Genomic DNA, 13,730 nt, shown 5'->3' with positions numbered 1-13,730 from the left:
AAAGCATAGTAATATAAAGATTTGTGTGTATGTCTTCCTCAGACTTGTCCCACTGGCCGACACCTAAGGGATACGTTTACACACGGGAGGCCACAGCTTACGCTCTTCTCGCTCTGGTCAAGGCTAAGGTGAGCATGTCCCACTTGAGTATGTCTAATCAGGACTCTGACAGAAAACATACAACTGAGTCCTCATCCATGCTACCTCACTGAAAGGGTAGGGGGTTTGCAAACAAAAGTCGGTGAAACTGGAAACCTACAGCCTCGTGGTGCGTTCAAAGTCGTTAAATGCCCTTTTCCCATCTGGTAGTTGTTTTTCTCATTCAACAGCACTTTACTAGTTAAATAAGTTATTGTTAGTTAATTAATTATTATCAAATCATTTCATTTTGACCATATGGCCTTAGCAATAAACAAGCCTTCTTTAATGTTGCCGACCGTTGTTTAGTACCCTTTTTTTTTTTTTTTTAACTTTCTTAAAAAGTATCGGTTAAGGCACCGGGCAAAAATTATGTAATAATGCGATTAATTTAGAGATTAATTAATCACAGAGTATGTAATTAATTAGATTAATTTTTTTTTATCGATTGACAGCCCATATATATATATATGTATATATATATATATATATATATATATATATATATATATATATATATCATGACATAGTAAAAACAAGGGACTGATTTGAACATCCTGTTCTGCATAATCACACAATAATGACATGAATATGGCAAAAACAAAAACATGTAGTTTGTGATTGACTGCTTTTATCAGGCAAGTTTCAAGTCTCTGCTGTTTGACTGTGTCATAATACAAACAAATGATTTAGAAGCTCTATGGTAGGCTTTGGAAACTGGCAGATTACAATCTAAAGTATAACTGTCAACTAATCAATACTTCTCTTTTAAGTCAACCGTAGACCATTTCAACCATTGACTTGTTTTCTGCTAATAAAGGCATTTCAAGACGCCATACCTGTTGTGAAATGGTTCAACACCGAGGTGGAGGAAGGCGGAGGCTATGGTTCAACTCAGGTAACACAGACCCCTCTCTTCATCTTGATACTTGCAGCTTATGTTAGCTCATAACCTATATTTCTTCTAAATCTTGTTCCCGTCCTTCACTCTTTCTATCTCTAGGCTACTATAATGGTGTACCAGGCTTTAGCGGAGTACTGGACTAATGCTAACGATCAATCTGGGGATAATAATCTGAATGTGGACATCTGGTTGCCGGACAAGTCAAAGCCTGACAATTTCAACTGGGATAACCATGGCAACAGCGGTGGCAGCGGTGGTGGCGGTGGCAGCGGTGGTGGCGGTGGCAGCGGTGGTGGCGGCGGCAGTGGTGGTGGCAGCGGTGGTGGCAGCGGCGGTGGCAGCGGCGGTGGCAGCGGCGGTGGCGGTGGCAGCGGTGGTGGCAGCGGTGGTGGCAGCGGCGGTGGCAGCGGTGGTGGCAGCGGCGGTGGCAGCGGTGGTGGCGGCGGCAGCGGTGGTGGCAGCGGTGGTGGCAGCGGCGGTGGCAGCGGCGGTGGCAGCGGCGGTGGCAGCGGCGGTGGCAGCGGCGGTGGCAGCGGCGGCGGCGGCGGCGGTGGCAGCGGCGGTGGCGGCGGCAGTGGTGGTGGCAGCGGTGGTGGCAGTGGCGGTGGCAGCGGCGGTGGCAGCGGCGGTGGCAGCGGTGGTGGCAGCGGTGGTGGCAGCGGCGGTGGCGGCGGCAGTGGTGGTGGCAGCGGTGGTGGCAGCGGTGGTGGCAGTGGTGGTGGCAGCGGTGGTGGTGGCAGCAGTGGCGGCGGCAGTGGCAGTGGCGGTGGCAGCGGTGGTGGCAGCGGTGGTGGCGGTGGCAGCGGTGGTGGCGGCAGCAGTGGTGGTGGCAGCGGTGGTGGCAGCGGTGGTGGCAGTGGTGGTGGCAGCGGTGGTGGTGGCAGCAGTGGTGGCGGCGGCAGTGGCGGTGGCAGTGGCGGCGGCAGCGGCGGTGGCAGCGGCGGTGGTGGCGGCAGCAGTGGTGGTGGCAGCGGTGGTGGCAGCGGTGGTGGCAGTGGTGGTGGCAGCGGTGGTGGTGGCAGCAGTGGTGGCGGCGGCAGTGGCGGTGGCAGTGGCGGCGGCAGCGGCGGTGGCAGCGGCGGTGGTGGCGGCAGCAGTGGTGGTGGCAGCGGTGGTGGCAGCGGTGGTGGCAGTGGTGGTGGCAGCGGTGGTGGTGGCAGCAGTGGTGGCGGCGGCAGTGGCGGTGGCAGTGGCGGCGGCAGCGGCGGTGGCAGCGGCGGTGGTGGTGGCAGCAGTGGTGGTGGCAGCGGTGGTGGCAGCGGTGGTGGCAGTGGTGGTGGCAGCGGTGGTGGTGGCAGCAGTGGTGGCGGCGGCAGTGGCGGCGGCAGTGGTGGCGGCAGCGGCGGTGGCAGCGGCGGTGGCGGCAGCAGTGGTGGCGGCAGCGGTGGTGGCAGCGGTGGTGGCAGCGGTGGTGGCAGCGGTGGTGGCGGCGGCAGCAGTGGCGGCGGCAGTGGCGGCGGCAGCGGCGGTGGCAGCGGTGGTGGTGGCGGCAGCAGTGGCGGCGGCAGTGGTGGCGGTAGCGGCGGCGGCAGCGGCGGCGGCAGCGGTGGTGGCGGCAGCAGTGGTGGTGGCAGCGGTGGTGGCAGCGGTGGTGGCAGCGGTGGTGGCAGCGGTGGTGGCGGCAGCAGTGGTGGTGGCAGCGGTGGTGGCAGCGGTGGTGGCAGCGGTGGTGGCAGTGGTGGTGGCGGTAGCTGGGGTGGCGGCAGCAGTGGCGGCGGCAGTGGCGGCGGCAGTGGCGGTGGCAGCGGCGGTGGCAGCGGCGGTGGCAGCGGTGGCAGCGGTGGTGGCGGTGGCAGCGGTGGTGGCGGTGGCAGCGGTGGTGGCGGTGGGAGCAGTGGTGGTGGCAGCGGTGGTGGCAGCGGTGGTGGCAGCGGTGGTGGCAGCGGTGGTGGCGGCAGCAGTGGCGGCGGCAGCGGTGGTGGCAGCGGTGGTGGCAGCGGTGGTGGCAGCGGTGGTGGCGGTAGCTGGGGTGGTGGCAGCAGTGGCGGCGGCAGTGGCGGCGGCAGTGGCGGCGGCAGCGGTGGTGGCAGCGGTGGTGGCAGCGGTGGTGGCGGTGGCAGTGGTGGTGGCGGTGGCAGCGGTGGTGGCGGTGGCAGCAGTGGTGGCGGCAGCAGTGGTGGTGGCAGCGGTGGTGGCAGCGGTGGTGGCAGTGGCAGCGGTGGTGGCGGTAGCTGGGGTGGCGGCAGCAGTGGCGGTGGCAGCGGTGGTGGCAGCGGTGGTGGCGGTGGCAGCGGTGGTGGCGGCAGCAGTGGTGGCGGCAGCAGTGGTGGCGGCGGTAGCAGTGGTGGTGGCGGCAGCAGTGGTGGTGGTAGCGGTGGTGGCGGCAGCGGTGGTGGCGGTAGCTGGGGTGTGGGTAGCTGGGGTGGCGGTAGCAGCGGTGGCGGTAGCAGCGGTGGCGGTAGCAGCGGTGGCGGTAGCTGGGGTGGCGGTAGCAGCGGTGGTGGTAGCTGGGGTAGCTGGGGTAGCTGGGGTGGCGGTGGTGGCGGTGGCGGTAAGGGCGGTGGCGGTAGCAGCGGTGGCGGCAGCGGTGGCGGCGCCAGCCACGGTGGTGGCAAGACCAGAACATCTAAAGTGAGAAGACACACTAACAACCGCATAGTGGCACATTAATATCATCATGTCTGATGTTTTTTTCTGCTGATGCCTGGTATGTGTGTGTGTGTGTGTGTGTGTGTGTGTGTGTGTGTGTTTGCATATTTAAATCCACCAGATCAACGGTATAAATCAGAATATAAAAGTAATTGCCACGGGCACAGGAGAAGCAACGGTGAAAGTAAGTACAATTTGTCATTGTTCTTATTTTTATCATCTTTTGTGACAGGTGACCTACAGTATTTTACAGTAATTTAGTATTTCTGAATCATTTTGTCTCATTTTGTAAAACAGTAACGATTTTGGCCAGCTAACCTAACATAGCTGTTAGCTTAGCTGTTGTCAAAACAGCAGGGCGGGACGGAACATTTAAATGCTCCACCAAATTTAAGCACAGTAGAACTGAATAGTTTCCATTTTTATGTAAATTAAATGTAAAACAGAGTGTATGTTTACAGTTTACAAAGTTTGTATGCATAAATACTAAGCTAACACTATGTGACAGAGACGTAGAAAATGTTTCTATAAGTTCCCTAAAATGAAAGAATGAACCTGAAAATTAGCATATTATTTCTCCATCATTGTGTCCTTTTTGAATCCCTGAAAAGACCAAAGACTTATTTTAGATATTTTTAATGTAGATGTCTATTAGTTCATCACATTTACAGCACTTCTATCTGTCTGACAGATGGTGTCGCTGTATTACGCTCTGCCTAAAGAAAAGGAGAGTGACTGTCAGAAGTTTAACTTGTCAGTTCAACTCCTCCCAGGTAATTTGGTACCCTCTCTGTTGTTGTTTTTTTCTTCTGCCAAGTACCTTACCTTATGAGAAACTGATAAACAAAATATTCAACTACTCAATACATTATTTTGCTCCTGCAGAGAAAATGGATGAGGATGAGAACATATACAAGCTCAGAATAGAGGTTTTGTAAGTAGAATCAAGAAGTCATACTGACAACTGTTGTAGTAACATGGACATTTATAACCAGCTAGCCGCTACATTACCCTTTTCTGTTATTTAATTATTCTGTTCATTCTGTGTGCAGGTATAAGGACAAGGACAGTGATGCATCCATGTCAATCCTGGATATTGGCTTGCTAACTGGCTTCACTGTTAACACAAATGACCTGGACTTAGTAAGAACTTGTACAGATACACATAGAAATACAAGTCTGTGTTTTAAGATTTAGAAAGTTGTCTGACTGTGTGTGTGTGTGTGTGTGTGTGTGTGTATATATAGTTGTCTAAAGGACGAGCCCGCATTATTGCAAAATATGAGATGAACACAGTCCTGTCAGAAAGAGGCTCACTCATCATCTACCTGGATAAGGTTAGACATGTCTGTTTCCTACCTCTTTTTTCTCTACCGTTTTCTCTCTGCCTTGTTCTTCCTTTCTTAACGTCTATCTCACATTTGTCCACAGGTTTCTCACACACGACCAGAGGAGATCACTTTTAGGATCCATCAGAAGCTGAAAGTGGGAGTCTTACAACCAGCTGCTGTGTCTGTCTATGAATACTATGACCGTGAGTCTCAGAGACACTTTGAAAGATATGATGCCTCCATGTACATGCCAATAGATGTCAGATTAGATAACACAGGAAAAGCAGGCATTATTATTATTATTATTATTATTATTATTATTATTATATACTTTTTAAAATTATTTTATGTACATATTCTGAAATCTTTCTTTCCCATTGCAGAAACAAATTGTGTGAAATTCTACCATCCAGAGAGGAAAGCAGGAAAGCTGCTGCGACTCTGTACAAATGATGAATGCACATGTGCAGAAGGTAACCAGGATGATGTCAAACTGACCTAATCTGTTGTCTGTAAACATAAATGTTATATCTGAAATTCTTGAAAGAACATTTAAACCCCACACTAACATTGTGCTTCATAGAGATAAAGCATTGATCCATCATGTGGAGGCTTATCATCCTGCATTGTCTGTAAACTGCAGCAGTTTATTATTGTACCTCAGTAAAGTTGGAGGACTTAAAGCCAAGAGAAGATTAAACAAGATAAAGAATCTACAGCCATGCTAGTGGCTCTTAAAGGCTGTACCTATGTACAGCAGCACTTTAGGCTTAATGCTAATATGCTCAATATGACAATGCTTACATGCTGTAAATTATATATATATATATATATATATAGAGAGAGAGAGAGCGAGAGAGAGAGAGAGAGAGGTGTAAACAGTTCTTAAGAAAGCATATAAAGCTAACAGTAAGTACATAAAGATAACGTGACACTTGAAAGATAAAGTGACATGTGATATAATCAGAGCTCAACAGTCTTATGGCCTATGGGATGAAGATGTCCCTGAACCTGGTTTGTGGCTGCGGTGGTTTGCGTCTTCGATAATCCTTTTGGTTTTCTTCCTGCACCGCTGGGTGTAGAGGTCCCCCATAGATAGCAACCCCGCCATGGTGATATGCTTAGCAGTTTTCACCACCATCTGTAGAGCCTTACTGTTGATGGCAGTGCTACTTCTATACCAGGCAGTGATGCAGCCGGTCAGGATTCTCTCGATGGTGCACTGGTAGAAGTTGCAGAGTATCCTGGAGTCCATGTTGAACCTCCTCAGCCTGCAGAGAATGAAGAACTGCTGTATAGCAGTCTTAGTGATGGTGTTGTCGTGAGTCCAGGTCAGTTCCTCACTGATGATAACCCTGAGGAACCTGAAGCTACTGACTTTCTCCACTGCAGTCCCATTGATGGAGATGGGGATGTGTCCTTCTCTCTGTCCCTTACTGTAGAGTACAATCAGCTTCTTTGTTTTACTGACGTTCGGATGGAGTTTGTTGTCTTTGCACCAAGATGTCGGGGCTCTGACCTGCTCTCTGTAGGCCGTCTCGGCGCCGTCGGTGATCAGGCCGATGACAGTGGTGTTGTCAGCGAACTTTATGAATATTCCGTCAAGGCAACAAGCACCTGTAGGATCTAGTATGATCAGAACAGCGGTCTAGCTAAATAATAGCTAATTATAATACTTAAATTGTGACAAAGATACCGCTGCACTCCCCCTTCAACCTATCCACACACATCCCCATGTGCTTATTTAACCAGTTGTATATATTTTGTGCCTCTTGTGTATTTCCAGAGAATTGCAGTATGCAGAAGAAGGACAAAATCACCAATGATCAGCGAACAGCTAAGATCTGTGAGACTACACAGACCAGCATAATAGATTTTGGTAAGAGTGTAAATGAATTGCATTTACATATATCACACAAAATCGGATGTGTATGTTTGTGTGACATAGAGATTGAGAGTACAGTAGGACTATGAGGGAGCAAGTGAGTTTACAATCTGCAACTTTTCTGTCCTCAGTGTACAAAGTGAGACTGGACAATTTTACAGAAGATTTGTCCACTGACATTTTCACAGTGAAGGTACTGGAAGTCATCAAAGAAGGTAGGTATTTATCTTTGAACTGCCTGAAATGTATTAGAAACTGATGTTCTAATGTGCCTTATAGGTGATAGTGGCATAATACCTTGTGTTCCTCTTTCTGAATTGTTGTGAACACATTGAATGACTGACTGAATGAATGAATGAAGACATTTATTTCAGACATATCAAAAATAAACAAAACAAAACATCAAAGAAATGTACAAATAATTAACAAATAAGCAAAAATTCAACAAACAATAAGAAACATTAACCAACATAGAGATGTCCAAAAAGGAGTAGGATGAAGTATTCACTTATTAATCGTACCCCTTTTCCATGGCTCAGTAATTAATTATTAATATATTTTTTTCAATATAACTTCCCTTCCTGACCCTTAGTACTGTGGAACGCTCCCATCTAACTATATTCAATTTTGTGTTTTGAATGTACAATCCATATACAGATATATATCGACATTCACACATACACATACATACACACACGCACATATACATGCATACACACACGCTTACAGGAACCGGAAAAGAAAAGAATTGGCGGATAAACAAACCAACAAACATGGAGAAGGGTACGGAACTTTCACATGGCCATTTTCATTTTAAAATTCTTCCAGACGGCAGAACTAAAGTTATTTGTAATCACTGCAAAGTTGAATTTTCTTATCACCGGAGTACTTCCAGTCTGAAATATCACCTAAATGCAATACACACAGTTGATACCAGCCAATCATTCAACGAAACAAACAGTGGCGCGAGGCTTCGGCAAACTACATTAGATGCAGCGTGTGGGAGAAGTATAGATAAACAAAGGCAAGAGAAGCTAACAGATGCCATAGCAAAGTGGAAAGCTACAGACTGCAGGCCAATTAGTGTTGTGGAGGACGTCGGTCTGAGAAACATTCTGAGAATCGCAACAAATGACAGCAGGTATGAGATTCCCTCAAGACGCACCATCACAAGAAGAATGTTTATGCCACTCTGATAAAAGAAAAAAAATGTATCTGCTGTTACCTCAGAAATTGTTTTAATGTTATGATTGTGGCTCAGGATTTTGTGGGCGTTTTTTTTTTTATATATATAACAGGATAACATTAATGCCCTGGCAGTGGCAATAAGCTTTAATTTTGGATTTGCTTTGATTACATTGTTTAAGTTGAGATTTACACTAAATATTTTATTTAACTGCTACTGTATGAACAAAAGGCAGATGTTAAGTGTTTGCAGAACAAATATTATGGCACTTTTGTTCATATGGCAGAACATTTAAAATAAAATTGCGCTATACACTACTTTTGAATTTGTTATTGGATTTTGCGTATAACAATGCGATTAATCGCAATTAATCAGGGAAAATCATTTGATTAATCGCGATTAAAACTTTTAATTGTTGCCCAGCCCTAACATAAATACATACACACATACATACATACACATACACATTTTTACATACACTCACACATACACACTATAAATATAATTGAATATTAATGGTGTTTCCAGTCAAACAGAAAAAGTCTTGGCTTGGTTCAACAATTTAAGAAACACGCTCATTCACTTCCTTGCAGAAAGTTAGATGAGAATATTGGTCTTGTTTAATGTTCACTCATGTTGTTACGCTAAGTATGAAGCTACCGCTAGCAGCCAGCTAACTTATCTTGCATTGACAGGTAATCGGCAGATACTCCAGGAAGTTCTTGGTCCTGGCCAAGAAATAGTCCACCATTCAACCCCTTTAAAAAAAGAATTGTTGTTTTTACACTTCATTTATTTGTATGGATTAAACATGGAGATTAAAGCCGTTGGTGGGTGGATTTAGTTACCATTGGAAAGATTTAGCTAAATTAGCCAGCTGGTGGCTGCATATTTCCTATGACAGTGGTATCACTAGTTCTATCAATCTAACTCTCAGCAAAAAAAGTGAATAAGCATATTTCCTAAAATGTCTATTTTTTAAGCGTGATTCCACTGGGTATATATGAGAATACAGCATGAATGTTTTGTACTACATCTTTAGCTATGCATTTAACTTAATCCTAAATACCTGTTCTTTGTTCTCCTATACTTGAATTACAGGAAGTCTTGATGTGGGTCCTCTGAATAAACAGCGCACATTCCTCAGTTATCCCCACTGCAGGGAGTCTTTAGATCTGGGGACGGGAAAAACCTACCTTATCATGGGCACGTCCAAAGATATTTACAGAGATGACCAACATCAATCGTAGGTTTTTTTCTTTGTGTGAATGTTTGTAAATTTTGCATTTAAACATTTTTACTGTTTCACTGTTTTCTATTAGTAAATCAAGTTAGGCTTTCTTGTACTCTAGCTTAAGTGTAACTCTCACTATGGATAGTGATTGTGGGAAGGAGCGAGGAGGCTTTTCATGTCATGTTACAGAGTGTTACAGATGTGTATTGTTCTTTTTGCTTTCCTCAGGTTTCAGTATGGATTCGGAGAGAGAACCTGGATCGAGTACTGGCCCACAGAAGCAGAGTGTCAAACTGAGGAACACAGAATTACTTGTCTGGGCATGGAGGAGATGGTTAATCAGTACCAACTCTTTGGGTGTCAGCAGTAGTGAAACTCAAGAAAAGAAAATATTCATTTTAAATTGTTTTTATTTTGCATAATTCTTGTTATGTCAAAATGTCCCTGCTATGGGACATGAGGGCTTACAGTGTTGCACTGTATTGATTAATATGTAATGGTTTTTAATCACATTGTCTGTGTTTGACAAATAGACTCTGATTACTGTTATGTTGATTACTGTATAATAAGCTTTAAGTTTAATAAATAATTGATTGAAATTGACAATGTTGAGCTCAGTGGAGTAATGCATAGACAGTTCAATTTAAAATGAACCAAATTTCAAATTGGTTGTGATTCAGAATATATACACATCCAGTAGCTTCTCACAAAATGTATCCCTGTACAACAATATTGCCTAAATGAAATAAAAACTTTTTCTGATTCAAACAAAATATAGAATTGCTTTTCATGTTTTTGGTCTTTGGCAGACATAACCTAGGTTTAGTATATAAAGAAGCATGTCATCTGCATATAGCAAAACCATATGTTCTTTACTCCATCACTCTGGAGAATGATAATGAGTAGAGATGGGAACCATTGTTCCATGCTGAAAATGTAATTGTCAAGACATGGTATTTTGTACACGTACAGCCGCCAAGACAGATGCACATTTTCTGAATGGTTGGGGTGATATTGGCAAGCAACTTGGGAATAAATAATTTAGCAAAACTTTTGCTGGCCACATTCAATAATGAAACTGGTTTCTACAGTTTGTGCATTTTGATTAAATAGTGTTATTTATATATATAGACCCTTTGCAAACACGTGACCACAACCACGTAATGACGCCATGATGGACGGCAAAACCACCGGCAATAACAAGCAAAACAGTGTAGTAGACGAGCGGAAAGTTGAAATACATAACACTAAATAAACTGTATCTATGGCTTTATGGCTTCTTCTATTGAACAACAAGTTGTCGTGCCGTTATCGGTCGAGGTAGGGTATCTGGTAGGTGCTCACAAAGAGCAGTATTTGGAGAAGTTGGAGATAGCAGGATTGGATACCGACCCTTAATTCTTCCTCCCTCTGTTTTCACGGACCTCATTAAATCGCCGAGGCTGGCCGACTTCAGTCCACATGATCTGTACCACTATGTGGTAAACGGGGTATCCTCATATACTGGTACTGATCTCAAAGCTTTTAATAGTCTGGATGCTAACCAGTTCTTTGTAGCTGGCTGGGTTAGAGGTACGTGATGCTACGCTAATGGCGGGGGGAGAGACCTCATAATGGCAAAGATAAGACATCAATCTAGGGTTTATTTTGTATTAACATCTATTCTGTACTTAAGTAAAGATTTATATAACACATAGCCCATGTTTTTATAGGACATGGTTGTTCACTGGGTGTGCCAATGCAACTATCTAATGGATGCCTGAAAGCATCCCAGCTCTGGGAAGTGCAGTCATTAATTATCTATCACATGTTAATCCATGCAGTAAATCACAGAGTGTCTATGATCAGTAGTAACCACACATAATTGTAACATCTAGCCATCTTTTTATCTGTGATTATATTCGCTGTGTAGCCTATGTTAAGATTTGACCGGTGGATATTACGACGCGATGGGCAGCAGCTAGCGCTCAGTCCAAAGCTAGCTGCAGCTAGCTCGTCAGCGAGCCGGGGTAGGAGCTCAGCAGACCCTCATTTAACTCGTTTTTTTGGCCTTTTTGAAGCTAGTTTCCGTGCCATGTCATCTTTAATTTGACCGATATTTTTTGTATGTGTGTTAAGTTAAATGATCAAGGGAACGGCTTTCTTTTTTGGATATGTAGCTAGGTCAGTGAATAACCGATGTTAGTTATGTGGGTCATCATCAGGTTGGACCTGTTAGCAGGAACAGCTGGTTAGCACGGCAGCTATCTAGCTGGTTGGTTAATTTTATTTATCACTCATTTAAAACAGAAAAGCAATACATACACATGCCTGTGTTGGTGAGGATTACTCTGCAGATTGTGAATGTGAAAACGTACGCATTTAGTTTGCCGTCCGTCTACAGCATAGCTCCTCCGCCGCAAGTGGAGCGTGACGCCACGTGTAAAGGGTCTATATATATTAAGGGTGTCCCAGACTAAGGATTTACACATTCGAATCAGAATTGTCGAATCTTTCTATAGTCGACTTATCGTCGAATCATCTATGTGTGTGTGTGAATGGGTTGGGAGGGGCACGACACTATTATATATGAAAGAGTGAATCGTCTTTATTGGTAATAAACTTACCCATTTTAAGTGGAAAGCCATGTTTGTTGTTGACGAGTGGTAGGACATGAGCTGTTGGCACAACTTGCATTTTACTTTTTTTGGATCATCTTTTACCATTTCAAAGTGCATCCACACTTTAGATTTTCTTTTTCCAGACATTGTTAAGTAACGTTAACGCCGCCAAGATGCTCCTCGTCTGTCACGGATCAGGGAAAGTGAAACTTAAATCTGTCACAGGGGTGGTTGGATTTACACACACACACACACACACACACACACACGTAAAAAATATTTATTGAACGCTTCTTTCTTTTCACCTTTTTTTTTTACAGCATTATCATAATTAAAGGCTGTATATAACTTAATATAACCGTACAAAACCAGTAGTTCTGTGTGAAATTAGACATTGAGCACCCCCATATTGCCAAAATGGTATGATCCTTGTTTCATAATAACACCCGCGAAGATTCGACTGTGAGATTGGTGGTCGAATCAGGCTCCGCATATCGATGCATCGAATCTTCGACTATTCGGGGTCACCCCTAATATATAGGCTATGTATGTATATGTATGCTTTGCCCCTTTCATTTAATTATTGCCGTTTTTTATATAGAGGCAGTCGCTTCTATCTTGTAGCCATTAATAGTACTGCAGCTTTTGTTGGTCATAATCATATGTATATGTATATACATACATATATATATGTATATGACTGTATAAAACATAATATCAGTCCTGTGGAGATGGGTCAATGTGAGACTATATCAGTCATGAGAGAAGTTATCAAACCAAAAAGACTTCAACTGTAAAAAAAAAAAAAAAAAATATATATATATATATATATATATATATATATATATATATATATATATTAGGGGTGGTACGGTTTTAGGGTCACGGCTTTCGGTTCTGTACGGTTCTTGTTATTTTTTCTTTTAATCTTTAACACTCCAGAAATATACTTCAGCATATGATATATAGCTTAATTATCCACAATGTAGGATACAGTATTAAATAATTATATAGTTATATCATGTAATCATGCACAAACTGAATTTGACTTGACTTTAAGCACATTATTGGAACCATCTCTGAAGAAAGCTAGGTGAGATTTTGATACAGCAAGAGGGAAGACATTGATGATTTCAACATGCTTTTCATTTATTTGGCAAAAAAAGGAGAATGTGTATTGCCATCTACAGGAACTTTTGTGCCTTTTTAGCACATGATTGAAATATTACAGAATATCAATTGAAATAACTTGCATTTATCAAACTGCCAACTTCAGTGTAGCTCTTACAAAAATGTATCCTTTAAAAGAAAAAGAGAGGATTCTTAAAGCTCCGTCTTTTCAGAATACAGAATACGTTAAACATAAAAACAGTTAACATTGTTAGTTAATTTCCTATCCTGGGCTGGGACACACAGTCATACGGTTTGATAAAGTACTTATTGGACTTATCATTGCACTTACAATAACGAGCGTAGCTCTCAGGTCCTCCTGTATACGTCTCATCTCCGTTTTTTTCTGCATCCACCGTGTGTGTTTGTGTGTGTGTGCGCGTCAGTCACGGGGAGAACTGAGCAGCCCCGCCCGCTGCAGAGAGCCGACAGGATCTAAACTGCAGCCGCTTCAGCGACTTTAGAGTGAAAAAACGTTACAGTACATTGATGTTAAAATGTTTACAGGTTGGCAGGACGGTCTGAAATGTTTTGCACGGTCTTTAGCTGTACGTTTTGTTGGTAACTTGTCCACACCTCTTCTTTCGCGCGAAAGGGAAACACACTGTCTGAGGTCACATACGTGCACCTGACTGGCACGAGGCTACATTGCACATGCGTCGAACCGTGCGGCACACACACGCTCCGAACCAG

The 13,730-nt window shown here is 44.3% G+C and overlaps 1 protein-coding gene across 1 annotated transcript in view; it reads left to right on the top strand.

Annotated features, from left to right (window-relative positions):
- Positions 1–9,840, top strand: part of LOC116042834 (complement C3-like) — a 31,138-nt gene extending 21,298 nt beyond the window's left edge. Inside the window, exons 30-45 of the mRNA XM_036000428.1 lie at positions 43–128; positions 959–1,036; positions 1,142–1,286; positions 1,330–1,331; positions 3,599–3,613; positions 3,753–3,815; positions 4,323–4,404; positions 4,517–4,565; positions 4,684–4,774; positions 4,879–4,968; positions 5,063–5,165; positions 5,346–5,435; positions 6,749–6,841; positions 6,979–7,062; positions 9,135–9,279; positions 9,496–9,840. Coding sequence (XP_035856321.1) covers positions 43–128; positions 959–1,036; positions 1,142–1,286; positions 1,330–1,331; positions 3,599–3,613; positions 3,753–3,815; positions 4,323–4,404; positions 4,517–4,565; positions 4,684–4,774; positions 4,879–4,968; positions 5,063–5,165; positions 5,346–5,435; positions 6,749–6,841; positions 6,979–7,062; positions 9,135–9,279; positions 9,496–9,637 — 1,358 coding nt within the window. The 3' untranslated portion in view covers positions 9,638–9,840. The remainder of the gene's footprint in view (positions 1–42; positions 129–958; positions 1,037–1,141; positions 1,287–1,329; positions 1,332–3,598; positions 3,614–3,752; positions 3,816–4,322; positions 4,405–4,516; positions 4,566–4,683; positions 4,775–4,878; positions 4,969–5,062; positions 5,166–5,345; positions 5,436–6,748; positions 6,842–6,978; positions 7,063–9,134; positions 9,280–9,495) is intronic.
- The last annotated feature ends 3,890 nt before the right edge of the window (positions 9,841–13,730 follow it).

The sequence above is a fragment of the Sander lucioperca genome, chromosome 4 (assembly GCF_008315115.2).
Source record: "Sander lucioperca isolate FBNREF2018 chromosome 4, SLUC_FBN_1.2, whole genome shotgun sequence".
Taxonomy (NCBI): Eukaryota; Metazoa; Chordata; class Actinopteri; order Perciformes; family Percidae; genus Sander; species Sander lucioperca.
Note: the sequence above shows the minus strand (reverse complement) of the source record. Positions and strands in the feature narration are given on the sequence as shown.